The sequence below is a fragment of the Podarcis filfolensis genome (genome assembly GCF_964270895.1).
Source record: "Podarcis filfolensis genome assembly, chromosome: 5".
Classification (NCBI taxonomy): domain Eukaryota; kingdom Metazoa; phylum Chordata; class Lepidosauria; order Squamata; family Lacertidae; genus Podarcis; species Podarcis filfolensis.
Window position 1 is genome coordinate 6,854,078 of NC_139608.1, and position 27,980 is coordinate 6,882,057.

Sequence of the window (27,980 nt, forward strand, 5' to 3'; positions counted from 1 at the left end):
CTGCGATTCGACCTAACAAGGAAAGCTTTAAGTTTGACCAAATCTCCAAATCTTTTTTCACTTCTGTCCAAGTTTTTTCATAATTGTCTTTAAATAAGTTCACATTCTTAGCTGTCATGTTTATACCCAAATATTTCACTTTTTTAACCACTGTCAACCCTGTCTCATTCTGAAACCTTTCTTTTTCAGTCTGTGTTAAATTTTTCTCTAATACCTTTGTCTTTAACTTATTCAATTTAAATCCTGCCAATTGACCAAACTCTTGGATTATTTCCAAAACTCTTTTCGTACTAGCTTCTGGCTCTTGCAATGTAAGTACTAAGTCATCTGCAAATGCTCTCAATTTGTATTGTTTAGCTCCGACCTGAATCCCTTTAACCAACTGGTCCCTCCTAATCATATTAAGCAAAACCTCCAGGACCGATATAAAAAGTAGTGGGGAGATAGGGCACCCCTGACGTGTCCCTTTTTCAATCTTGAACTCTTCTGTAACCACGTTATTTACAATTAATTTTGCTTTCTGTTCAGAATATATTGCACCTATACCATTCTCGAACCCTTGGCCTACCCCCATCCCCCGGAGGTTCTTCAGCATAAAATTCCAAGAAATGTTGTCAAAGGCTTTCTCGGCATCCACAAATATCAAAACAGCCTTAGTGTTTATATTCACTTCCAACTTTTCCAAAATGTCAATTATATTCCTTACATTGTCCGACAAATGCCTTTTCGGGAGAAAGCCTGCTTGGTCCCCATGAATCTCCTCCATCAAAACTCTTTTCAATCTTTTTGCTAAAATATCAGCAAAAATTTTGTAATCCACATTTAGTAACGAGATGGGTCGGTAGTTTTTAAGTTGGGTCTTTCCAGTCTCTGTCTTTGGTATAAGTGTAATGTAGGCCTCTCTCCACGTATCGGGTGCCCTTTTCCCCTCCATAATCTCGTTACAGACTTCCTTCAAAGGTTGTATCAATCCTTCCTTCAAAACTTTGTAGTATTTGGAAGTCAGTCCGGCCGGCCCGGGGGATTTGCCCAACGCCATGCCTTGAATGGCATCTTCTATTTCTTGTGCTGATATCTCCTGGTTCAAAATTAACTTACTTTCCTGTGAAACCTTTTTCAGCCCATTTTTCTCGAGGAATTGTTGTATGTCCATTTCTTTCTGCGGCCCTTGTGTGTAAAGTTGTCTAAAGTAGTTCTGAAAGCAATTCCTAATTTCTGCTGGGTTACTTATGTTCTTTCCTTCCACTTCTATATTTGTTACCGTGTTGAGTTTTTGTCTCTTCTTTATTTGCCAGGCCAATAGCTTGCCACATTTATCAGCAGATTCAAAGGTCTTTTGTCTCATTTGCTTGATTTTCCACTCTAATTCTTGATTCATCAGCTCCATATATTGTGTTTGATGGAATTTAATCTCTCTTAAAATCTCTTGCGATTTCGGCTTCGATCTTAATTTCTTTTCCCCTTCTTTTATCTTTTCCAAGATTTTTTCCTTCCTCTCATTTTGCTTTCTCTTCTTTAATGTATTTTGTTGTATCAAAAACCCTCTCATCACGGCTTTACTTGCGTTCCATACTATTCTTTTTTCTACTTTAGTCCTCAAGTTAATTTCGAAATAGTCTTTCAAAGTTTTTTGGGCCTTCTTGCAAATCTCCTCATCTCTGAATAAGTTGTCATTCATTCTCCATCTGAAAGAGCCAGTTGTTGTTTGCTTCATCACCATCTTTACTGCATTATGGTCGGAGAAGGTTTTTGGGCAGATTTCCACTTTCTTTATATTCGGCGCCATACTGCTAGTCACCCAGATTTGGTCAATCCTTGTCCATGTCATTTTGGCTTCAGAAAAGAAGGTTCCCTCTCTTTCTAATGGGTGTTTTGTTCTCCAAATGTCAATCAAGTCCATATTGTCAGTCATTTCGAAAAAAGTCTTTGGTAGTCTTCCATCTTTTGTTATTACCTGTCTTTGTGCTTTGTCCATATTTGTTGAAACTACTCCATTCATATCTCCCATCAAAATTAAGTTGTAATCCATATGGTCCATCAGAATTTCATGCAACTTCTTAAAAAATTCAGCTTTCCCTTCATTTGGTGCATAGATTCCCACTATCAGGTACTTTTCTCCTTGAGATTGAATTTCAATTGCCAGATATCTTCCTTGGTCATCTTTAAAGATTTGTTTCGGTTGCAACTTTTCTTTTGCATAGATCACCACTCCTCTCTTTTTTACTCTGTCTGAAGATATAAATTCTTGTCCCAATCTTTTATTTATTAATAATTTTCTATGTGCTCTTGTCACGTGAGTCTCTTGTAAACAAATCAAGTCCAATTGGTCTTTCTTTAAAGCGTGGAATATATTTTTTCTCTTTCTGGGAATGTTCAAACCGTTACAATTCCAGGTTAGAAGTTGCAAAGCCATGATGGGATTATTTACCCCTTCCTCCTACAGCTCCCTGTTTTTGTTCCTCGTCTGTCGGTGGTTCCGTGTCCGTATCCAATGACGGATGCCCTTGTCCTGGAAACGTCTCTTTCTGTAGGTCTTCTTCGTGTTCTCCCAAGAACTTGTCTTTATCACTCACTGTCTTTATTCTTCTTTTCTTCCCCTTGTATTTAAAAGACAAGCCTTGGGGAAATTCCCACCTGAATGGTATGTAGTTCCTTTTCAGCAGTGTCACCAAGTCTTTGTAGAATCCTCTTGCGTCCAAAATACTTTTGGGAATGTCTTTAAAAATCTCAATATGAAAATCTTCGATTCGAAGGGTTGTTTGGAAATGCAGGTTCAATATTTTGTCTCGCTCCTCCTTTGATCTTAGAGTTATTAAGCAGTCTCTGGGTCTGTTCTTCCTCTGCTTTGCTCCCAGTCTAAATGCGCTTTCTATCTTAAATTCTTCTTTGTCCAGCTCCTGCTTCCAAAAGTCAGAAAATTCTTTTGTCAAATAGTCCACCAGGTTATCTCCTTCCTTTTCCGGCACAAGTCTGATCCTTAGGTTCCTCTCCTTACGTTGCATTTCCTGCATAGAGAGTGCCAGCTCATACTCATCTAGTTTCTTGTACACTGGTGGAAACTTTTCCTCAGCAGCAGTTGCAATTTCTTTGGCTTCCTCGGCTATCTTTCGTGTTGTAGATGAATCTTCCAGTAATTTCCCAATTGCTTCTGCATTTGAGTTCACTTTGTTCCCAAGGTCGGTTATGCTTTTTGTATTTAAATCAATTTTCCCAGAGATTTCTTCAATTTTCTTATTTGTTTCAGCAATTTGTACTTTAGTTTCTACACCTTGCTTTTTTAGTTCCTCCAATGAATCGTTTATCTTCTCCAAAACCTTAGCAAATGATTCTTCTGAAGACATTGTCTTCACTTTTGCCTTTGAGACAGCTGTAATTCCAGAGGCCCCTGTTACAGAAGCCCTTCTTTGCTTGGAAAGATCCACTTTGTATTGTCTGCCAGATCTCAAGGTTGCTTCTTGTGAATCCTCTTTCTCTTTACCATCTGCCATAACAAAGTCTTTTAGTCAAGGTCATTCCCACACTCTTATGCTGTCAGACAAAGTTCTCAGATTTTAAACTCCACTTATTGCTGAAACAATTTATAAATCCTCTAGAGGGCGTAAAGTCAGTTTTTTACTTTCTAATTAGTCCCACACTCTCCAGAAAATTAAACAAAGGTCCTTCTAGTCCCTTTCAATTATTCTTTTCTCTTTCTGGAGGTTTCAAATCAATAATGTCCTGCAAGTATCTTTACTTTGCAACAAAATACATATTTCAAGTTGAGAGTAGCCAAAGTCAGTCAAAGATACTTTTTTACCTTCTTGTAGCAACAGTCCTTAGCCAGTGCTTTTTCTCCGGCAGTCCGATCCCCAGGTAAAAGAGCAGCGGTAAATAACTCAATTTCTTTTAAATTGGCAGGAAAATACTTTCAAGTCTTCTTCCCCCCCCCCTCCTGCCTTCGGGGAGGGAGTTCTTTGCTTGGTGTTGAATTTCTTAGTTCCCGCAACTCTCCTTTCCAGCGGTTACAGCTTAAATGCCTTTCGCTTTGATCTTGCTGCAGAACGGAAAGCAGACTTCCTTTTTGGTGCTTGTCCGTCTCGGTACCCAATTTCTTAAAATTTAGTGTCCAATTTAGTTTTAGAAGTCAATCCTACTCACGGATAGTTGTTCTTTTTAGTCCAAATTCACCGGAAGAAATCAGCGCTCTCCGCTAATGGCGACGCGGCTTCGCTTCGCAGGCTGGGTGAAAGCGACTCTCAGCACCGCTCCATAACCCCTCCGCTGATCCGCAGCCTTTAAAAAGGCTATTTCACAGCGTCGGGGGGGCGCAAAGGTGCCCGCCGAGTCTCCAGTTCACAGGCTACGCGCCTGTGATTTTTGAGGGTCCCCGCTCCGCCGTAGCTGGCAGGACCCGAACCTACGAAGCAGATCTCTCCCGGAGCTCCGGGAGAAATCCGCCATTAAGCGCTGGCGCTAACCGGAAGTCTCACAAACCACCCCATCATGGTCCTTCAGTCCCATCCTAACTACAAACAAACAAATTAGAGAGAGTCTCACAAAAACCCTCCAAAACTACTTCAAGGAAAATGATGTAGACAATATAACAACCCCCCTCCTATGGGACACAATGAAAGCGGTCACCAGAGGAGCTTGCATAAAAGAGAAAACATCCCTTAAAAAACAAACCTCCTCAAAAATTAGCAAAATAGAACAAGACATCACAGCCCTCTCAACACGCTACAAACAAACAGGATCTAAAAAACTCCTCAAACTTATAGAACAAAAAAGGAGAGAACTAGACTCCCTAGAAATTAACAAAACAATGATCAACATTCTATATTCTAAACAACGTTTCTATGACTATGGAGGGAAAAACTCCAGATTACTAGCAAATAGGTGTAGGAAAAAAAGCACTCAAAACAAGAATACACTGCATCACCAAAAAAGACGGCAACATAACATTCTCCCCTGAAGAAATATCCTCAGAATTTGCAGAATTCTACTCCAACCTATACACCTCCCATAACCCACCAGAGAAGGAAATCAGAACATTTCTAGCAGGACTGACCATGCCTACCCTAACTGATGAGGAACAGGAATTCATGGACAGCCCTATCACCCCAGAGGAAATAGAAGTGGTCCTCAAAAACCTGAAACCACACAAAGCCCCAGGCCCAGACGGCTTCACAGCAGAATTCTATAGGAAATTCAAAGAACCCTTGATGCCCTACATGACCCGCCTATTCAACGACATCATAAAAGGGGGCCCCATCCCCAAAACCTGGACCCACTCCAAAATAGTCTCCATCCCAAAACCACTAAAAGACAGCCTCAAAGTAGAATCATACCGCCCAATCTCATTAATAAACCAAGACTACAAGATATTCACATCAATCTTGGCCAACCGCCTAAAAATCTTCCTACACAAGTTAATAGCCCCAGACCAGACTGGCTTTGTCCCTGGCCGCAATATAACAGACCCCATCAGGAAACTACTGAACCTGATCGAACACAGCAAGGCAACTAAACTCCCATTGACAATTATGTCCCTAGACATCCTCAAAGCCTTTGATTGCTTAGAGTGGAAATACATATTAGCAGTACTAACTAACATGAAATTTGGCCCCAACTTCCTACAAACCCTCAAACAAATATACTCCCAAGCCTCAGCAAAATGCAGAACTAACAATATGGATTCTAATACTATAGCTATCCAAAGAGGCACGAAACAAGAATGCCCACTGTCTCCCTTCTTATTTATCCTGGCTCTGGAACCCTTAGCAATCCGCATCCGAGCAGCCACAGACATCAAGGGAGTGGAAATAAAAGGCAGAACCTATAAATTAGGGCTCTTTGCAGATGACCTAATGGTCACAACACCAGACCCCATAAGCACAGCAACCTCCCTAATCAGAGAACTCAACACATTTGCAATGGTGTCGGGCCTACAGGTAAATTTTACAAAGTCAGAAGCTATGTGCTTCAACACCCCTCCTCACACCCAAAAAGAACTCACGAAGGTCACCAAAATAAAACTCTGCCACACCAAGTTCAGATACCTAGGGGTACAAATAACCAGAAACCTCAATAAATTGTACCTCCACAACTACAAGCCCCTGTGGCGACAAATTAACAAAGACCTAAAGAGATGGAATAACATGAATTTCACTCTCTCAGACAAAACAGCCATGATCAAAATGATCACACTCCCAAAACTAACCTACCTATTCCAAACCCTCCCAATCTGGATCCCCTCAACCCAACTCCGCAGTTGGCAGAGAAAACTACACTCTTTCATCTTCTCACGTAAAAAACCAAGAATAAGCCCCAAATACCTGCACCTCCCCACCTCAGAAGGAGGATGGGGAATCCCCAACATAGAAGCATATTACATTGCCAACCAAATATGCCATATAATCCCATATATACTAGAAGATGAGACAAAACAATGGGTACACCTAGAGAGGGACACAATTGAAAATACCTGCACCACAACATACCCACTCCTCCCAAACAAACTAAAGAAAATTCCCACAACACTTAACAGGTACACACAGACCATGCTCAAAGCATGGAAAACACAAATAGGCAAACTATCCCCAACCCCATCCCCACTAATCCCCCTGGCGTACCACCCATTATTCCACCATGCAGCACAAAACCTCCAGATAAAAACCTGGCGAACCAAAGGCTTATATCGCCTAATAGACTTTTATAAAAATAACAAACCCTTGTCAACACAAGAAATACAAGACAAACTAGAAGACACCCAAATGCCCTGGTTAACACAACACCAACTACATGCCCTCTTAAACAACCCAACAGTAAAATCAGCAGCAACTAGACCCCTGACAACCTTTGAAAACCTCCTCCTAACAACAAAGGGAAACGGTAAAGGGGCGGTAAACGCAATATACAAAATACTACTCCAAAACCCCGCAAATCCCCTAGACGCAATCAAAAAACAATGGGAGAATGACATAGGCTATGAGATTAACCCCACTCAATGGACCAGAATGTGGTCTAAACCCCCCTTTAAATCCATATCAACGAAAAGAAAAGAACTCACACTGAAACTCACCTACAGGTGGTACCTAACACCAAGGAAACTAGCGCTAATACACCCAGGAACCTCACCAAAATGCTGGAGAGGGTGCACCTCCACAGGCACATACCTCCACATGTGGTGGGAGTGTCCCAAAATCCAACTATTCTGGACAACAGCCATACAAGAAATATGTAAAATAACTAAACAAGTATTAGACGTCACCCCAGAATTGGCCCTACTAAACATCTTCCAAGACAACAATGCCCATTTACACCACAAAGAACTCATAACCCACCTACTTTCAGCAGCCAGAAACACCATAACCAGACACTGGAGAGACCTGTCAAGAGTAAGCATGGACCAATGGTACCAAATAGTATGGGAAACAGCCCTACTAGAAAAATTAACTAATAAACTGAAACTGACACGGGGACAAACAGAAGAAGACACCTTCACCCCGGTATGGCTCCCCTTTATCACATACACAGCCCAACAGGACAACGACAATAATCCACCAACAGCATACAAATCAATATGGCTAACCTGATCCAAAACACCCACCCACCTCACACACACGAAAACAAAGATCACCACAGCCAATCACAAACAAACAATCACACCCTAGGCCAACCCCAACCTCTCTCACCACCAAAGGAACACAAGTGAACAACACAAGCACGCTGACACCAAACTCTACATACATTAAGCATAACAGAAACACCGCTACCCGACCCCACCCCCATCCATCTCCCCTCCCTCCACCCCCTTTCTTTTTTTTCTTCTTCTTCTCTCCCTAATGCCTCATCAAATGAAACAGATTTGTAAAAATGTTACATGGAAGAAAAAAAAAATACGAGGCATTACACTTACACTGTAAAACAAGAAAACCCTTAATAAAATATTTTATAAAAAAAAAAGATTCCCAATTAATGTATGGACTTCCTCCACAGTAACCGGCCTCCAATGAGGGAGCAGTGACAATTCTGCCCTGTTATCATCCTGGAAGCTGGAAGGGAGGTTTGGATTTTCCATAAATATATTTCTGAAGTGGTTCTCCCAAACCTGAGCTGGAATAGTACAGCTGGTGACTGAAAAACTATTTTTCATTGAGTCGGAGACCAGTTGCCAAAAGAGTTTAGTTTCATTGTTTAGTGAGGCATTCAATAGCAGGAACCAGGAATTTTGTTCAGACTGCCTTTTTTTTTTTGAGGCCAAAAGGGCTTTATACTCTTTTTTGATTATGAGATAAGAAGGAGGTAAGTAATTTAGTCCAGCATTTCTATAGACCAAATAAGCTTAAGGCTTCTTTCTTTGTGCGGCACTCTTGGTCAAACCAACAGCGCTCTTTAGCAGTGCGTGGCTTGCTGGCTGAGTTTATGTTGACAGAGACCACATCCTGCAAGGACTCAATGAGATTTTCGTAATCCATCAGGGAGGAATCTATTGATAAATTGTTTATTATAATTGATCTTAACTTAATTGCAGTTTATGAATTCAATCTATTCTCAACTGCAATTGCTATCTCAGGTGTCATTTTTTCCCCTACACAATGCTGGTTCATTTGCTTTATCTATTTCCTCATGTTCTATGTAAGAGTGCTGAATTGAGTTTTGGCCAGTAGTGGAGACAATTAGAGGTAGGTGGTCGCTTTCAGTCCTATTATCTATGTTGAATTTTTTAATTGATATGATTTGATTTGAAAATCTATTTTGAAGCAGCTGCGCTTTGCTGGATTAAAGAGTGGATACAACTAGAGGAAACCAGTGTTTTAGACTTGGAGGGATTTGACAATGTGTTTGGATGGCATGCATATTTATGGTATGATAAAGTAAAGGCCATAATGCATTTAAAAATCATGTAATTAGGAAATCGTTGTACAATGTTTGGATAAGATCTTTTAGAAAGGAAGACGCCCAGATGGCTTTCACCAATGGAAGCGAAGGCCCAGAAAAAGTTAACTATGGATATCAAACGGTTGAGATATTCAGATTATTTATTGGAGGATAAAGGATACAAACGAAAACCATTTGATCAAGTTAAAGATAAATTAAATTGGCTACAATACCACCAGATTAATGAATTATATAAATTAGATAAGAAAAATGGTTTTGCTTCTGAAAAATCTAAGTTGGAGACTTAGTTGGATTCTAAAGTTAAAAATCTGTCTAAAATGTATAACTTATTGTTGGAGTGGCATACAAAGGATGAACAAGTTAAATCAGTGATGATATATTGGGCAGGAGATGTAGGACATAACATAATGTTTGAGGATTAGGAAATACTGGAAGGGGTCAAGTTCACTGCATGTACAATGTTAAAGGAAAACAATGAAAATGATGTATAGATGGTATCTGACTCCTGTTAAATTAGCAAAGATTTATCATAACTGTGATAATCTATGTTGGAAATGTAAAGAAAAAGAAGGTACCTTCTATCATATGTGGTGGACCTGCCCCAAGGTGAAAGACTTCTGGGAAAAGGTTTATAATGAATTGAAAAAAAATGTTGAAATATGCATTTATAAAGAAACCAGAGGCCTTTCTTCTTGGAATAACAGGTTTGGAATTGCCCAAGAAAGATGTTAAATCATTTTTGTATGCCACAACTGCTGCTCGAATCTTATTAGCTAAGAAGTGGAAAATGCAAGAAGTACCAACAGTGGAAGAATGGCAGGTGAAGATGATGGATTTTTCAGAGCTAGCCGACCTGACTGGAAGAGTCCGTGACCAGAAGGAGGAAGAGTACCAGGAAGAATGGCCAAAATTTAATGATTATTTAGTTAAATATGTTAAATTAAGCTAATTGGAAAAAGGTTGCAATTACCAGATAGGCTTAGGATTTAAATATGTAATGTGATGAATTAATATGTTTAATGCTGAATTGGAAAGAAAGAAAGAAAGAAAGAAAGAAAGAAAGAAAGAAAGAAAGAAAGAAAGATGTTAAGTTAATTTTATAAGAATACTGATTTGGAAAACCATTAAAATGATATACATTGAAATTCAACCAGGGGGATACGAGGAAGTCACTTAACAATGTTAATAAGATTAGTTTTAATAAGGTTATGATTTATGTCTGTTTGTGTGTTTATAATTTTGTGAAAATCAATAAAAAAAATTGGGGGGGGATCAGACTTCAAAGTCTATTCAGTGTTTCACACATACGAATTCATAAGTAGAATGAGCCTTGACCATTCCTGTAAATAAAGGGCAGCGAATTTTGTCTGCAAATGGTACGGCTGAAATGACTGAGAATGTTAAAGATCTTATGAATTCTGACTCTCTGGCCATTTTTACCCATACATAAGGGAGCAGATGATTGTTCGTGAATGACACAATAATGATAGCCCACATTTTTTAATAGAGACCTGCACCCCAAATTTCTGTACATAAAGGAGGCAGTACTCCCAATTTCCTTTGCCTGGGCTGCAGGTGTGCAGGAAATATGATTAGTTAGCACTGAGTTAACAGGAATTTAATTTGACCAACTTCTGCTGGCTTTGGTGAAAACGTGAATTGCTGGGTTTAATGCTAACCATATTTTTAAATACTACTTACCCTTCCCTTCCTTTACTCAAATGGTAATTTAGCCAAAAGATGCAACAATTTTAATGGTATAATAGATTTGCTGAAACATGAACTCTGCACATGCACAGAGGCTATGTCAACTTAAAAGAGGTGGGGAGAGAGCTGACTGCAGGGAGAAATTTATGCAAATTTCTTTATGTAAAACTTGGAACTGTTCAGGAAAAACACCCTTATGTGCCCTTTGCTCCAGGGACTACTTAAGAAAAAACAAAAGGGTTAAGTACTGGACCATCAAAAGTTAAGAGGTTGCCAAGGTCCAAATCTAACATGCCCAATTTTTCCCACAGGTAAATATCAGAGCACTCCCACTTTGAGTTCCTCTCATAAGTAGTGTTTTTTAAAAAAATAAATTTTATAACAGGTTTTGTTTTGTGTGTATATGCCTATGCATTTTAGAAACAGCATTTCCTGACAGATTCTCACATGAATTTTTTTTCCCTTTCAACAGAATACGTGAACCTCACAACCCCACTAACAAAGTGTTTGTCCCTTCTTTTCTCCCACAGCACCAAAAAATAAAAATACAATGGTACCTCAGGTTACAGACGCTTCAGGTTACAGACTCCGCTAACCCAGAAATAGTACCTTGGATTAAGAACTTTGCTTCAGGGTGAGAACAGAAATTGTGCGGTGGTGGCGCAGCAGCAGTGGGAGACCCCATTAGTTAAGTTGTACCTCTGGTTAAGAACAGTTTCAGGTTAAGAACAGACCTCCAGAATGAATTAAGTTCTTAACCAGAGGTACCACTGTAAAAAAATTAGGGGATATGCTTAAAGGCTGTGTTGGGAGACTGGTGCAGTGTCTATGGCCATACTACCCTGAACACGCTCGATATCATCTGATCTTGGCAGCTTTGCAGGGGCAGGCCTGATTGAGGAGATTTCACCCCTCCCATATCCAAGAATCTCCTGATGAGTCTGGTGATTTTCCAGAGAGGAGGGGGCGGTGTTCTGCTCTCTACTTATTCCGCTCCAGCACCACATCAAAGAGTCAGTCAGTCAGTGTGTCGGAGAGAGAGAGAGATTGAGTGTTAGAGATCGTGTGTATAGATAAGGTTGCTGCTAAGAGCAGCTGCAGACACTCAGTGCAGTTCAGCATTCATTTATGCTTAGACCTCATTTAGCTCTGTATATAGTTGTATATTATAGTTGTAGATAGAATAAAGAAGATATTCTACAGAGCTGCTGTCCGAGTCGTTTATGCTCTGCTATACTCTGCTATACTCTGCTGTGCAACGACTGTCTTCTTGTGGAAGTGAGTCCACAGCACGTTGACCTGTTCCTGTGCAGAAGGTGGTCTCTGGAAGTGCTACCCAGCTCGCCTAGCCCAGTCGGGGCTGAAGTGGATGAGTCCAGTTGGTGGCACTGGCTCAAGGACGATGCTGACATTGGATTTGTACTTGAATGGGAGACCATCTGGGAATACTGGGTGCTATAGGCTTTTGCTTACTTCTGACAGTCAGCAGCCCCGCTTTGAACTCTTTCCCTCCACTTGCCATCCATTTCATACCAGTCGCTGTTGCCTGTTCTTTCGATCTTTTAATTTGCTTTCCTTCTGACCTGCACATAGCTATCAACCTTTCCTTTTTTTTGTGGGAAATTCCCTTATTCCAGTGCCATTTCCTGCTACTATCCTGGATGGTTAGATATCTCGTAAACTGTCCCCGGGACAGGTGAGGCTGCTGATCCCTTATTTTCGAGGCTGCTGATCCCTTATTTTCAAATCTGAAAGTTGACAGCTATGGACCTGCACCTTTCAAACCTTTGGCGTGTTCGAAGAAGCACGTGAGATAGTTGCTAGATATTACCACAATTATTATAATAATGCAAATTGCAGGAGGCATTCGATTAATATTTTTTTACATTTAAGCTTCTGACTCAATTCTGTGGTTCTAATTTTGTCTCAGGTGCCATAATTTCTTCTTTTCAACAGCTCTAGTTATTCGCAGGCTTTAACCACTAGAGGGTGCTGTTGACTTAGTTATGTTAGAAAGTGTCATCCAAAAAAATGGTTTTAAGAATATAAGGAAAGCCTGCTGGATCAGACCAATCACCCATCTAGTCCAGCATCCTGATCTCAGAATGGCCAACCAGATACCTTTGGGTAACCACCAAGTAGGATTGATGTAGAAGAGCAATCTCCACTGCTGTGGTTTTCTGCATTTAGTACTCAGAAACATTCCTGCCTCCAACGGTGGCAGCAGATCATAGCCATTGCAACTAGTAGCCATTGATAACACACTTCTGCATCTGCTTCAACGCAGTTTTCACAAATTATTGAAACTCAGAAAAAGTGAAGAAATCCATTCTGGGTCAGAACTGATGAAGAACCTCTTATTGCGCAGCTCACTTTACAAATTAAGAACAAATAATGGCCACATTTTCAAAACTTGTTAGTGTGGTTTTCTTTAGACTTCATTTATGGAGGGGAGCAAAACCACCTCATGAAGTATGCATTTTTAAAGCTGAATTAAGTAAAGACTTTTTTCTAGCAGACAGAATCCATAAATAGGGTCATTTTGTACTAAAAGCAGTATCTCTGAATCTTTCAGCCCAGGAAGTTATGTGATCCACGTAGAACACCTTATTCCCTTTAGGTAGGCTGAAGATTAACAGAGCCCTGTCAGTTTACCCTTCTGCTTTCTATTACCCAAAGGCAAGGTTACAGTTGCTAGGGTAACCTCATAACAACTGTGTGCACCCATCTGCATAGGATTTACTTTCTCTAATTAAAAGTCCATGGGTTGATCCATGTCCTGACATATTAGAGATCACGTCCCTGTTCTGTTAGATAAGCATATACCATTCTTTGGTCTGGTTGTGATGGGAAGGTTGGCATCTCACTTCAGTGTTATTGATTGGAAAGAAGAAGAATCCAGTACTGGGGTGAGCTAGTGATTATCCCCTTCTGATTTGTTCATCCTCAGAGGGAGATGAATAAGATAACACCCACTGTAATACTCTTTGTCTATATTTCTCCCATGGCTTATTTTTCATTAAGAGAATATGTAATGCTCAAATTTGATCTTAGCATTGCTGAATATTTCTCACTCTACATTTGTGCCCATTTATTACTTCCCCCATTTGTTTAAAAGATTATTCAGTTATTTTGCTTATTTTGCTTAAGGACTCAGAGTGGCCTCCAAATAACCCCATGAGTAGAATGTAAATCTATTTGCATATAGTTGGTTTCAGATGCTATTGTCCTAATAGCAATGGGAAGCTATTTCTATGGGAGTTGTCTTATGGAATTCCACTGGTGCCCATCCTGATTCCTATGCTTATTTAACATCTCTATGAAGCTGTTGGAAGTTGTCATCAGAATATGTGGAGTGAGGTGGCTAATGAAACCCAGCTCTATCTCTACCATCTGAATCAAAAGAAGCAGTTCAGGTGCCAGGACCGAGCTTGCCAGCAGTGATGGGCTGGATGTGGGTCTACAAATTTAAACTGAATTCAGTACAACAGAGGTACCAGGTTCTTAGGTCTGGGAGGTGGAATTGCACACCTCTCAAAGGAACTGGTGTATAGTTTGAGGATCTTGATCCATTAATTTTAACTTGAGGCCCAGGTGGCCTTGGTGACTTGGAATGCCAGCTTCCACCTACAGTATATATACCAGCTATGACCTATTCTGGACAAGAATGACTTGACCCCTGTACTCTTATACTCTAATAACTTTCAGTTTAGGCAACTGCAGTGCACTGTACTTTTGTATTCCCTTGAAGATGGTCCTGAGGCTCAAACTAGTGCAGAAAGCAGCAGCCTGTGTGCTGCCAGAGGCATGGTCAGGAAGAGCAACTGCATTGACTGCCTATTCACACCCAATGAAATGCACTGCATGAAAACTCCATGTATTTAGTGGCCAATTGGTTAGTATGATATAGTACTTAAGATTTTGGGTAAACATACATAACAACCCCACCCCCCCAAAAAAGAATCCAGGGAACTATAGTTTAAGGGTGCTGGAAACTGAAGGGTGGGTAAACAACAGTTCCCAGGATTCTTTGGGGGGGCATGGGGACTGTGCATCTTGTTGAAGCAGAAATACTACTATATTATTATTATTATTATTATTATTACTATTATTATTATTAATATGCATTGACATTAATGGTCAAAGGAGGGACAACTATAGTGCATATCAGTATAGGTTCAGGGGAGCAGAATGTAGCAATGTAATTTCTGTATTTTTCTTCACTACATTTATAAAAGCATGGAGTAAGAAACATTTGTGCAATCGTTTCCTCCGTGTGCCACACCCCTACAGCAAATGCAAGGGAGTCCTGCTGCTTGCTAATGTTGGCTTCTCTAATGAGATTGATGCAAGTGCTGCAGGGCTGCATGCAGACGAAATGCGTATTCTTTAGGCATGCAGCTGAAAGGAAAAGTGCTGCTTCAGCCATGCTCAGCACAGTTTTCTCATCAGGAGAATGAGTTGCTTGATCATGTAATGCAGTTTAACAGGTTGGCAAGTGCTGTGGTCCCAACTTACCTGTGGTTCTCCCAGAGTCCTGGAGGCTGAAGATACATTTATTTATCTTTTTAATTTGTTTATTCATAATTGTACAGGTGGGTAATGCAATTATTTGGCAGCAAGTCATTGTAGTCCTGAAGCAGCAACAGAGGGCCAGGTTGGGCAAGGTGGTGGTGTGCCTAGTCCTGATCTGGTGCCAGACAATGAATCCTCAGAGGAGGAACAGGACACCCCACATCTGAAGGACCAGGCAGGGCACCCTGAGTCCAGTGCTGAAGATCCCCTTGATAGGACTTCTGGGTTGATACCTGAGGAAGAACCTCTGGGCATGTCAGAGGAGGTTCTTGAGAGTGCCGGTGCCAGCAGAAGAACAATGGCACAGTGTGTGTCTACAGGCCTAGAGTCAGAAGCCTACTCATGAGGAAGGTGTCTTTTCATGAGTAAGCGATCTCTGATACTTCTTCACTGCTAGCAGCTGTGGTTATATGTCCCTGAGGTATGCTTAGCCTGTACTAGAAACTGGGCTTTTAGTGTTGCTGCACCAGTTCTCTGGAATCAATCCCTGCACTTTGATGTAAAGGGGCCTTGTGCTTCACTTTGTGTAAGGGGGAAAGTGCAAGCCATTTCCCATCATGCCTCCATAAAATAAAAAGGGGATCCTTTGGTAGGTGTAATTGATGAGAGGCTACAACATTTTTCAAAAGTCACACAAGGAGCTGCCCAGGAATACATTGTAGGGTAAATACAGTGGTACCTCGGGTTACATATGCTTCAGGTTACAGACTCCGCTAACCCAGAAATAGTACCTCGGGCCACGAACTTTGCTTCAGGATGAGAACAGAAATTGTGTTCCGGCGGCACAGCAGCAGCAGGAGGCCCCGTTAGCTAAAGTGGTGCTTCAGGTTAAGAACAGTTTCAGGTTAAGAACGGACCTCTGGAACGAATTAAGTACTTATCCCAAGGTACCACTATACAGGACTTTCACTTTTATCAGAATAAATTGTCAGTTGAATTGGAATGGGAGTTGACATCCGCAGGTTATTTTTCCTGCTATAGCTCCAAGTAAATTCTAGTTATATCAGTGAATTTTACAACATAAATATTGTGAAACATATTATACTGTACCCATGAAGAAAGATATTTATATTTTCCAGTAATTATATAGTTATAAAACACCACCATTATGTAATAGCTGTAATACAGTAATAGCTGTAATAGCTGCTTAAATTGTTCAGAAATTGCTCCCTATTCTCTAACAATGACAGGCTCTGAACAAAAACATATAAGTTGATATTGCAAGTGTGTTATCCTGAAATAACAGCCTTTTACTTCATCAAGCAAGAAATTGCAAAGGTTCCAGCCACACCTTTCTGAATAGTTCACCTTTGTGCAATTCAAATCAAAAAGATTTTGGTGTTAATTAATTATTCCCCGCCCCTTAAGTGCATGTGATGGCATTGAGTACATTTATAGGTATCCAAATAATAAATGTTCCAGATACTAAATAATAGTTGTTTCCTTCTTCATTCCTGACCAGGATTTACTAAGGGTAGATCCTTCAATGGAATTTTCTGAGTTCTTTGTTCTCCTTTGGTATAGAGTACCAGGTGGCAGTCACCAGGGCCATTATAAGCCAAATCTGAATCCTATGCGGAAAACCAGGACAAAGCTGGAATGTAAACATATAGTTAAAGGATGCAATCCTAATCACAGTTACTAGGGAATAAATCCCATTGGGAAATACCTCTGACTAACTATGCTTAAAAATATGCTGGACAAGTCTTTTCAGAGTCAGCACTAGGACTTTCTCCTGGCAGATAACAGCTGACACGGTACCAAGGAGTCAGGATAGGCAAACAGGAAGAAGGCTGGGATCTCAGAACAGGCAAATGGACAAGATAAGAATAAAGAATTTAGAGCTTGCTCAGAGAGGAAAAAACAACAGTTAATATGATTCACAAAGGAACTGTCCAGCCTGCAAGTGGTTTGTTCCTACTTCCTTTTGGAGGGACTTGTGGAAGGCTGAAGGAAACTAAAACAGGACTCAGTTTGGGTCATTTGGACTAAATTTGCTTCAGGTCAAGCAGGGCAGTTCTGCTGAGCAGTAAATTATATCCAGTTAGGAAAATCTCTTAGTTTAAGAAAATTGAAGAGTGCAAGAATAATACCTTAAAAAACAACAACAGTTGAAACATGTCCTTGAAGCAGTTTTTAGATTTTGATACTATGGACAGGCTGAAACTAAGTAAATTACAGATGAAACATCATGATGGGTGTGGAGAAAGGGGAGGTGCAGCTAATGTTCAGTAATGCATACCCCAAAGTCACTGTGGATAAGATTGCAGCCTCAGTAATTCCAGTGTAATTCCAGTTTTATTTCTTATTTTTCCAGCCTGTTGCAGCTGCACATTGCTGTTTTTAATATTTAATAATATTTATTTTGCATATTATTCAACATGCAACATTATATTAGTTAATATTTAATAATATTTATTTAATATTAAATAATATTTATTTTGCATATTACTGTGTCTTTTAGGATATGCACTGCCTCATGACTTTCATAAAGAGGTGGTATAGAAATGTAATAAATAAAGCCCTTCCAGTTACTGAAAGGGGAAAATAGAAATGCTTCTGTTGTTTTAGACACTTTCCACAGTTCCCAATACTGGAGCCAAGAAGTGAGAAAAGTACCTGGAGTATTGAAGGTGAGGTACTGGTTGGGGTGAGGATTCGTGCTTAATCGACTTGGTCATGTACACAGAATAGAAGATGGCAGGATCCCCCAAGATGTGCTCAGCGGGTACTGGCTTCAGGACAAGACCTGTTGGCAGACCAACTCTGTGTTACAAATATGTCTACAAGCATGACATGAAGGCTGGCAACATTAACCCCGCCATATGGGAATCCCTGGCAGACAATCACAGTTCCTGGAGACAGACAGTCAGTCAGCATGGACCATAGGAGGCATGACTGCCAGAAGGAATACAGAGAAGAAATGCCATGGTGCACCTGTAGCAGGAAAATCGGACCCCTTCATCTGCCCCACCTGCAATAAAATATATCTCTATTGTATTGGTCTATATCGCCACAGCAGGCGCTGTAAGTCTCCAACAGTTTGACTTTATCCCTGATGGCACGCTCTTCCATTGTCTCCAGAGACAGATGAATGCCAACAAATATATGGGGTGCGTTATATGGGGTATAGGGACGCGGGTGGCGCTGTGGGTAAAACCTCAGTGACTAGGACTTGCCGATCGTATGGTCGGTGGTTCGAATCCCCGCGGCGGGGTGAGCTCCCGTCGTTTGGTCCCAGCTCCTGCCCACCTAGCAGTTCAAAAGCACCCCTAAGTGCAAGTAGATAAATAGGTACCACTTTATAGTGGGAAGGTAAACGGCGTTTCCGTGCGCTGCGCTGGTGCTGGCTCGCCAGAGCAGCTTCATCACACTGGCCACGTGACCCGGAAGTGTCTTCGGACAGCGCTGGCTCCCGGCCTCTTAAGCGAGATGAGCACGCAACCCCAGAATCCGTACGGGCAGGGGTACCTTTACCTTTACCTTTATATGGGGTATGGGGGGTGCGTTAATGATAACCCATCATGTCTGGTTTGGCCCCGAGTGTGTAAACTGTTTCCACTGAAAAACATTGTTTGAGGTGATGTAAAAGATCTCTCCACAGTGGGTCTCTCATGACCCAGACCAGCCTTTCTGTCCATCTAAGCCAGTATTCTCTATTATAACTGGGCACATTCAGGGTGCACCCCAGAATTGTTTGTGTGCTACACTCAGTAAAGAATCTGTGGGCTTGCTTGGGAATTATAGCTTCTTGAAACTTTTCATGACATTTCTAGGCCTCATGGTTTTGGACAAACGTCTGAAAGTGTCAAAACAAAAAAAAAAATTTTCTTTCCAGTAGCACCTTAAAGACCAACTAAGTTAGTTCTTGGTATGAGCTTTCGTGTGCATGCACACTGTCTGAAAGTGTGTGTTGAAAGCACTGAAACAAGTCATTATCCCAGTGTGCCACAGCAGATACCACCTCCTTCTCTCTCTTCCACTACTCTAATCCTCGTGAAAACATTCTGTTAAAATCATATTCTTCTAGTAATGGTAAACAATGTATCCCATAGCAGGATTTGTGTTTCTTTGGTGCAAGAGATGGAGTTACTTTGTCCAAAATGAGATATAGATCAGGAGTAGGCATACTCTCAGTCCAGCCCACATACGGTCCAGGAATCAGCGTGTTTTTACATGAGTAGAATGTGTCCTTTTGTTTAAAATGCATCTCTGGGTTATTTGTGGGGCATAGGAATTCGTTCATTTTTTATTTTTATTTTCAAAATATAGTCCAGCCCATGGTCTGAGGGATGGTGGACCGGCCCACGGCTGGAAAAGGTTGCTGACGCCTGATATAGATGATTATAGACTATACCTAGTGTCCTTTCTCTAATAAAGTTGCCCCTCTTTCCTATCCGTTCATTACCTCTGACAGGCAGACTTTATAATCCAGAGAACAAGGCAAAGACAATGCTTGCAGAACTGGCTGTTTTCTCTCCTCAGTGCTGTCAGAGCAGTGCAGACAGCCTGGCCCTTTAATTAGGCCAGGCTTGGAGCTGCTTCGTTTCCTTGCATCTGGCTGGCACTGAGGAAGTAGAGATGTAGCCACTACGGCATTGAGGCAGCCAGTACTAGAGAGAGTCTGCAGCAGAGAGGGAGTGTGTATGTGTGAGTGAGCAACCGCACAGGGAATCTGACAGTTTCCCTCTCGAAAGGGAGAAGACAGAGACTGAGAGGCTGGAGAAACTAGGCTTCTGGTAACTCTGGATGCCAGGATCCCATCCAGAAATGTGCTGATTTTTCATCCATATTAATTCATCCCAAACCAAGCTGGTTAAAACAGCAGACGGTGTGTCATTCTCCAGGTAAGCCCTTAATGCTCAGTTGTGTGTTGGGTAACTTTATAGGGCAAGGAAAGAGTGGGGGATTGGGTGAGGCCGAGTAGCATTGGAGGCAGTGACTGTATGGGACCCTGGCTCTTTAGGGGGGGCAGGCACCCCTTGAGTATAAGATGTGCCCAGCCAATCCCTGAGCAAGGAATAACTTTAGCTTGCTACTGTTTCCCATATTTTCTCTTAAATGAACAAATGGACAAAATCTTTTGCTTTGTTATAAAGCAGATCTTGCTTATTTGTCTTGATGACCGAGAAACCCATATTGCAGGTATGTGACCCACATTTTGTGAATGTGAAAGGGAGCAAACAGAACATGGCACACCAAACCTTTCAGCTGTCTTGACAGCTGCTCCTGCTGCATCACTAACAGACCTGCACTTATGTATTGAACATGTATCATATTAATTATTTACTGTAACTCATCATGGTATATTAGCAAATGTTCCCAACCCTCTGTTGTTAAAAGTATTCACCTGGGGGCAAACAGGACTGGTTTAGTTTTAATTCTGCTCCACCGTTTTTGAAAAGAAATAGGGGTAAGGAGTGCTGGAGGTCTCACACCCCCCACAAGCTATTGGATTGGAGGTTTCACTTGACTATAGGGGTTTTCCCAGTTTTGGGGACAAGTGATATATTAGGCTGAATTTTTCATGTGATCAAATACATTGTAGTCTTAGTAAAGGGAACTCCCAGGTGAGCGTCTATCAAATTGCTCCAAGAAGGTGAGTGAAAGGAGTCTCTCCTTTATTTCATTCTCTGAACTTTTGTCTATTTTATTTAATATATTTCCTTTCAAGGCAAAGAAGCCTGCTCTAGATGGTTTGCCATAAAAACAAAACAGTAATTAAAAGTATAAAATACAATTGACCAAAACAGTAGCATACAGTAAAAACATTTTAATCAATGAAAAATTTGTCACAGAACAACAGTTTACAAGATATTAACCAGCATTCTCATAGCATCACAGCCTAGAGTGAGTTTGGGCATTTCATTAGGTTTGTGGGTTCTAGATCAAAATTTAAATTTCTTGTCTGCATGGCAAGACTAAGACTACTGTAGGCAGTGAACCGCAGCAGGAGGCTCCATCTTAATACCTATTATAATTATTTATGTCATTTGCACCAGTAATCTGTTTTCCCATTTTAGACCTCTTGTCCTGGACCGGAGAGAGGATCTCAAGAGTGCGTGTAATAATTCAGTTGGCATAACCTCAGAAGTTGTGGGAAGGGGTGTGACATGAGAAGGGGGTAGCTTAGTGTAATAAGGGCAGTCTCCGGACAGCTAGTGAAGTATCTCAGATAATCCTATTTAGAATAATGTCCTTATATTCCAGTCCTGAAAATACAACTCCATTCAGTTTGCTCTGTTGGCTCATTATTTCTGACTGCTCCAGCTTTCAGCTACCAGGAAGTTGGGTGAGAATGTTTGTCACATCTCTGTGAGCTTTTCACAACTTCTCCAGGTTTGCCTGCAGGTACTAACCTCTACTGTCCATGCTTCTGCTTTTGTCTTGTCTTGGGTAGGTGGTGGTTTATGAAAGTTTAAACATTTGCAGCAAAGAGAATGGTCTGAACATGTCATGGTCCCTTTGAACTCCATGATTCTCTGTGTTAGGCTTCTGCAGCTAAGCAGAAGTAGATCTGGTTAGCAGTAGATGGGAAGCTGCCTGGTATCCTATGCATGCTGTGATCAGCTCCTTGGAGCAGGGATGGAGAACCTGTGGCATTTGCTGGACTACAATTCCCATCATCAATCAATCATTTTATTTGTAGGCCTCCTTTCCAAAGTTAGAAGCTCAAGGCGGCTTACAGCATGAAAATTAATTACAACCACAACAAAGGCAGTCGTAAACAATAAGTAAAACATCAAAAGGTATACAACCAAACTGAACAATTTCCACATAAATCTAAAGATGATCTAAAACAAAGATACAACAAACTAATATCAATAACAGCAACAACCCCTCCTCAACAAAACCCCCTAAACAATACACCCCAAAAGTCATCTTTGATCATTGGTCATGTTAGCTGGGGCTGATGGGAGTTGACATCTATAGGGCCACAAGTTCCCCACCACTTCCTTTTTAGGGAAGCCTTTAATGTTTAACAGACCACTGTACAGTGGTACCTCTGGTTACGTACCTAATTCGTTCCAGAGGTCCGTTCTTAACCTGAACCTGTTTTTAACCTGAAGCACCACTTTAGCTAATGGGGCCTCCTGCTGCTGCCATGGCACCGGAGCACAATTTCTGTTCTCATCCTGAAGCAAAGTTCTTAACCCGAGGTATTATTTCTGGGTTAGCGGAGTCTGTAACCTGAAGCGTATGTAACCTGAAGCGTATGTAACCCGAGGTACCACTGTATTTTAATACTTTGTTGGAAGCCACCCAGAGTGGCTGGGGAAACCCAGCCAGATGGGCGGGGTATAAATAATAAATTCTTATTCTTATTATATTACTATTATTTGTTCACAAATACAGCCAGGTTTCTTACTAACATATGTGTCGGTGCACTATAAAATGATTCAGAAATGTATGAAAACAAATAGCAGAAGCAGTAGATGAGATGAAAGAGCCAGTGTCACTCTTGGATAAGGCTCCACTAAACAATCATGATGTCTGTGTATGGCAGGCTGTGGGGCCACTACAACAAAGTCCTGTTCTGGGCACTGCTAGATCTTTTCGAATGAAGGTACCTGGTGTAATGCCTCTACAGAATATCTCAAAGATGAGGGGGACCTATCGTTTAAATAACAGATTTACTGTCAAAAACCTTTGCTATGGATCTCTTTTAGCTACTGCATACAGACAAAAAAGAGTCATTAAAAAGACCAAAGATTTTAAAGAGGTGATTATGTGCCCAACACAGGGCTTATCCACACTTACCTTTTGCTCTACTCTGGATCTTTCCCTACAAAAAACTGCTCTTTAATGCTGAATCAGTGTAAACAGTAATTTCGGTTTTCCACATATTACCATTTGCTCCAATTGAACTTCAGAGAGCAGGTTTTCACAGGGATAGCTCCAGAGAGAAAAAAGGGGGGAGGGGAGGCACTCTGACATGGAGCTTTAAAGTGTGGACACAGCCTAGAAAGAGCAGAGGAAGCTAAGTGCAGAAAAGCCCTTAGTTTAGTTGCAGCAATTCTTCTATATTGCTACAGCCATGCTATTCCGTTGTGGCAAACTCTGAGAGAGCCCCCTTCCTAGTTCTGCAGTCTTCTTCTGGGAAGGGCTGTAGATCTGTGGTGGACTATCTGCTTTGCATACAAAAGATCCTGGATTCAATTCCATGGATCCCCAAGCAGTGTTGGGAATTGTGCCCTGCCTGAAATGCTTGAGAGACACTGTACAGTGGTATCTTGGGTTAAGTACTTAATTCGTTCGGGAGGTTCGTTCTTAACCTGAAACTGTTCTTAACCTGAAGCACCACTTTAGCTAATGGGGCCTCCTGCTGATGCCGCACCGCTGGAGCACGATTTCTGTTCTCATCCTGAAGCAAAGTTCTTAACTCGAGGTACTATTTCTGGGTTAGCGGAGTCTGTAACCTGAAGTGTATGTAACCTGAAGCGTATGTAACCCAAGGTACCACTGTATAATCAATAAACACACAAGACGTAACCGGCTGTGTTCTTAGATAAATAAGGTATACTATTCATGTATCAAATCATAAATTTCAATGGAAGTAACTCATAAAGTTCAACAAACGAACAAAGCAGAAGACCCAGTGGATCAGATCATTCTCTAATCAGTTCATGCATAAGGTCCATCCGTGTAATAGTGTCTATTTCACCTGTCTGTTCATAAGGTCCAAACAATCCACATGAAAGGTTGTTGCTGTTCCACAGAATCCTTTCACAGAGTCTAAGACAAGGATTTCCAGAATATTGGCCTTGTTTCGCCATCATCAGTAGTTAAAGTTCATATGTGATATTACAGGACAGTGGCTCTTATGGCATAGTAGTAGCTGCTACTACTATGAAAGGATTCTGTGGAACTGCAACAACCTTTCATGTGGATTGTTTGGACCTTATGAACAGACAGGTGGAATAGACACTTAGATGCATGGACCTTATGCATGAACTGATTAGAGAATGATCTGATCCACTGGGTCTTCTGCTTTGTTCGTTTGTGGAACTTTATATTGAAATTTATGATTTGATACATGAATAGTATACCTTATTTATCTAAGAACACAGCCGGTTATGTCTTGTGTGTTTATTGAGTATGCTTTACGTGACCATAGGTTAGTTTGTTGTTGTTTTGAGAGACACTGTACACACAATTGGAGAAGGTGTCAGTTTTTAAGAATGGGACACATATTTTCTACCCTGTTCACATGTACACACACACATGAACACACACAGCCACTACCCCTGGATACAATGGGAAGAGGATCTTTTGCTAGGGAGAAAGTAGCAGAAATCCAGGGTTGTTTGTTCTTATAATATTAATAAGATTGTAGGCCGCTGCATTCCCAGAAACTAAGAAAGGATTGGGGGGGGGTGGAATCACAGGGTGCTAACCTGTGGATCTGTGTTTATTCATTACAGACTGCCTCACAGCTACCTGCATAAAACATAAAGACCAGATGGGTCTTGTTTACTTTGGTAAGATAAATATAAAGGTTACTGATGATTTAAAAGAAGAAAAAAGCAGGCAGTGAGAAGTCATTGGTAAACATGAAGCTGCAGCCAATCAGTGTCATGGCAGACAGAAATAACACATGCATTGCGCATGAAACCATAAGGTCTTGAGTAGGCAAGGAGAGGCTTTGAGTCATGATCCATATTCCATGGCTTCCTGCGGATTCAAATGGTTTGATGTAGCTGGTGGTGAGCTCTGAGAATGAGTAGGCTCAGCCAAAACCTAGTGGTCAGTGGCAGTTCTCAGGGTTTGGGGAAATACGCACCCGGTCGTCAATCTCCTGTCTTATTACTGTTTTGATTGTTGCTGTTCTGGAGAGTACAGCAGCTAACCACTCTAAGCATAACAGCAGCTTTAAGAAACCAGCAACTCCCTTCCACCCCCATCTGTTTCAACAGGTCACTGCTTACGTTGCAAAGAGAAATGCAAGCACTGAATCGACACATGTTCAGGGTTGATTAGCTGCTTTGCATAGCACCTCTGTTTGTTTTTCCATGCCATCTTTTTCATGAGCAGCAGCTGGCCAGAACCTCTCCAGTGTAGCCAGTGCTGCATCTACAAGGTCACCTGGAAACAAAGGTTTATTTTCAGAATACAGATCATCTTCCAGTTTGCTTGAGCCCTCAGTGGGGCCCAGACTTTCCAACGGACCAATGAGAGAGGGCAGTATCTGTTCGCCCCATCCCATACTCCACCTACGGAGGTTACCTGGGTGACCAAGTCACACATGTGGAAGGGAAAAGAGTAGAGAGTAGCTGGGATGTTAAAAGATACTTGCAATATTTGCCAGGGCATTAATTATTAACAACAATAAATTTGAGAGATCATGAAGTAGGGGAAAGTGGAAAACTCCAAGCAACGGGCAGCTTTCAAAGGCTGTGTACACACCATACATTTAAAGCACATGAGTCCTCCGAAAGACTCCTGGGAAGAGTAGTTTCTTAAGATTGCCAGGAATTGCATGTCCATGTGTGGTGAACTTCAGTTCCAAGGATACTTTGGTGGAGGTCATGTACTTTAAATGTGTGGTGTTTACACAGTTTATATCATGCAAGACTGCCTAGTTCTGATCATAGGTGTATAATCTTTGCCCATGTTTTCCTTGCAACTGTTTTTGAGCATAGATTTATGCACCCATCTTATGAGTCTTTTTTCCTTTTGTAAAACTGCTTCAAGGGGAGGTTTTTCCTTTGTATAAATTCTTTTATTTGAGGGGGGGGATGTGCTTCGAATGTGCTTTGAAGGTGTAGTGCGTACACAACCTTAAATTTCATCCGCAATAGTTCACACGTTGTTCCAAGTGCAGTTGTACCATTGATTTGTGTAACAGCACAATGTTATTCACAGGGTTTTTCAGTTCCTTTCCTAATGATCCCTAGCATGGAATTTGCCTTTTTCTCAGCTGCTGCACACTAGGGTCTCATCCACACTTACCGGTACCTTTTGCCCCACACTTTCAAGGTGAATGTCAGCACTTTCAAGCTCTCCACCCCCCCCCCCACTACCTCCCCCAGGAAACCCCACTCTTTAATGCTGCATCAGAATAAACTGCATTTTGGGTTTTCTGCAGAGTCCCATTTGCTCCAATTCAGCAGTAAAGAGTAGACTTGAGCAGGAAAGTGCTGAGGGGATATATATATATAGATATATAGATATATAGATATATAGATATATAGATATATAGATATATAGATATATAGATATATAGATATATAGATATCGGACACCCAGCTTTAAAGCATAGACCTGTGCCTAAAAACATGGCACAAAGGAAGTCTGAATGAGCCCTAGGGCAACATTATCATTGGACTATCCACTATGACGCCAAGGTCTCATTCCTAGTCAGTCACCACCAGTTCAAACCCCATGAGTGAGAATAAGATTTTTTTTTGCCCCTCTATGCATCAGTTTACACCTGTTTACATTGAATTGCATTTGCCATTTTCCTGCCCACTCTCAGTTTGGAGAGGCCCTTTTGGAGCTCTTCACCTTTTATTTTAATGACCATGAGCAATTTTAATTAACAAACTTGGCCACCTGACTGCTCACTCCTAACTCTAGAGCATTTATGAATAAGTGAAAAAAACACAGGTCTCAATACCAGTCCTTGGGGGACTCCACTTTCTACATCTCTCCATAGAATTGTCCATCCATTTATACTCTCTGCTTCCTTCTACTTAACCAATTCTTGATCCACAAGAGAACCTCAGTGTCAGAGGACAGTGGTATTTCCCTGGGTTCTCAAGGATAGGTGAGGATCCAGGGTGGAGGCCCCTAGTCAGGAAGAACCAGCGAGCATGGATGACTTCTCCTGTGAGCTGCTGCTGCTAGAGAACTTCATCTCTGGAGGCTTTTGGAGCAGAGCCAGTGCAGGGCCTTCTCTATTGGCATGTCCTTGTCTTTTCTTATCTTCATAGCTGCAGTCGGTGGGGCTTTTTAGTTTCACCTGAAGATCATGCCAGGCTTGTACTGCCGGCCAGCCTGGACAGCCCTCCCTCTAAAAAGCTCTTGTGTGAAAGCCTGTGCCAATGGGTATTCCCTGGGAGTCACTGCCCACCTTACTTACATCAACTTGGAGGAAGAGCCTATAGAGGGTAAGAGCTTTTTGCAGCTACAGTGGTAGGTTATAACTGCACAGGTGGTAGATGCTGTTCTAGATCTATCAGGAATGTAGATGACTCTTGGCTCTTTCTGCTGCTTCAGATGCATGATTACCCATTGACAGAGATGTTACATATGGTATAGGTGTAAGTCCTATAAATATCTGAAGAGCAGAGAGGACAATTTTCTTCTCTGTTGAAGCACTGGGTAGATTGGAGAGCTTCCACCTTGCCCAGTGCTGTGATGGGAAGAAAATACCACCCCTCACTCCTCTGCTGATCTGCATGGTTCAGCTGAAGAGGGATGGGGGGTTGTGCATGTGTGTGTGTGTGTGTGTGTGTGAGAGAGAGAGAGAGAGAGAGAGAGAGAGAGAGAGAGAGAGAGTTGTTTGGTTGCAAGGGGTGGACTGATTACCAATGGACAATCTGGCTTTCTATGCACAGGAGTCTTCATTTATCCCCTGGAGGAGTCAGAGGTGGTCTCAAGCTTTGAAGCTATAACAGGAAACAGAACCTCCACGTTCCAGATCCAGAACCGGCCCAGTGTGGAGGACTGCTGCATTGACTGTAATGCAAGCTGGAACCAGCCACTCTGCTGCACCAATGGTTGGTTGTGGTAACATCTCCTTGCAGTGCTCTGCCTCTGGCACTGCTGAAATGAATAGCAAGGTGGGACTTGAAGCAAAGACATCAATTCAG

At 41.5% G+C, this 27,980-nt stretch overlaps 1 protein-coding gene across 10 annotated transcripts in view; it reads left to right on the forward strand.

Moving 5' to 3' along the window:
* VWA5B2 (von Willebrand factor A domain containing 5B2) overlaps positions 1-27,980 on the forward strand; it is an 89,060-nt gene that overhangs the window by 32,528 nt on the left and 28,552 nt on the right. For 4 of the 10 annotated variants that reach the window (XM_083612699.1, XM_083612694.1, XM_083612701.1 and 1 more), the window contains exons 3-4: positions 27,099-27,275; positions 27,726-27,887. In XM_083612699.1, the coding sequence (XP_083468825.1) occupies positions 27,137-27,275; positions 27,726-27,887 (301 nt within the window). In that variant the 5' untranslated portion in view covers positions 27,099-27,136. Of the gene's footprint in view, positions 1-19,424; positions 20,010-26,401; positions 27,276-27,725; positions 27,951-27,980 lie in introns of those variants that run through there. The other 6 variants (XM_083612697.1, XM_083612700.1, XM_083612695.1 and 3 more) reach the window with 4 other exon arrangements.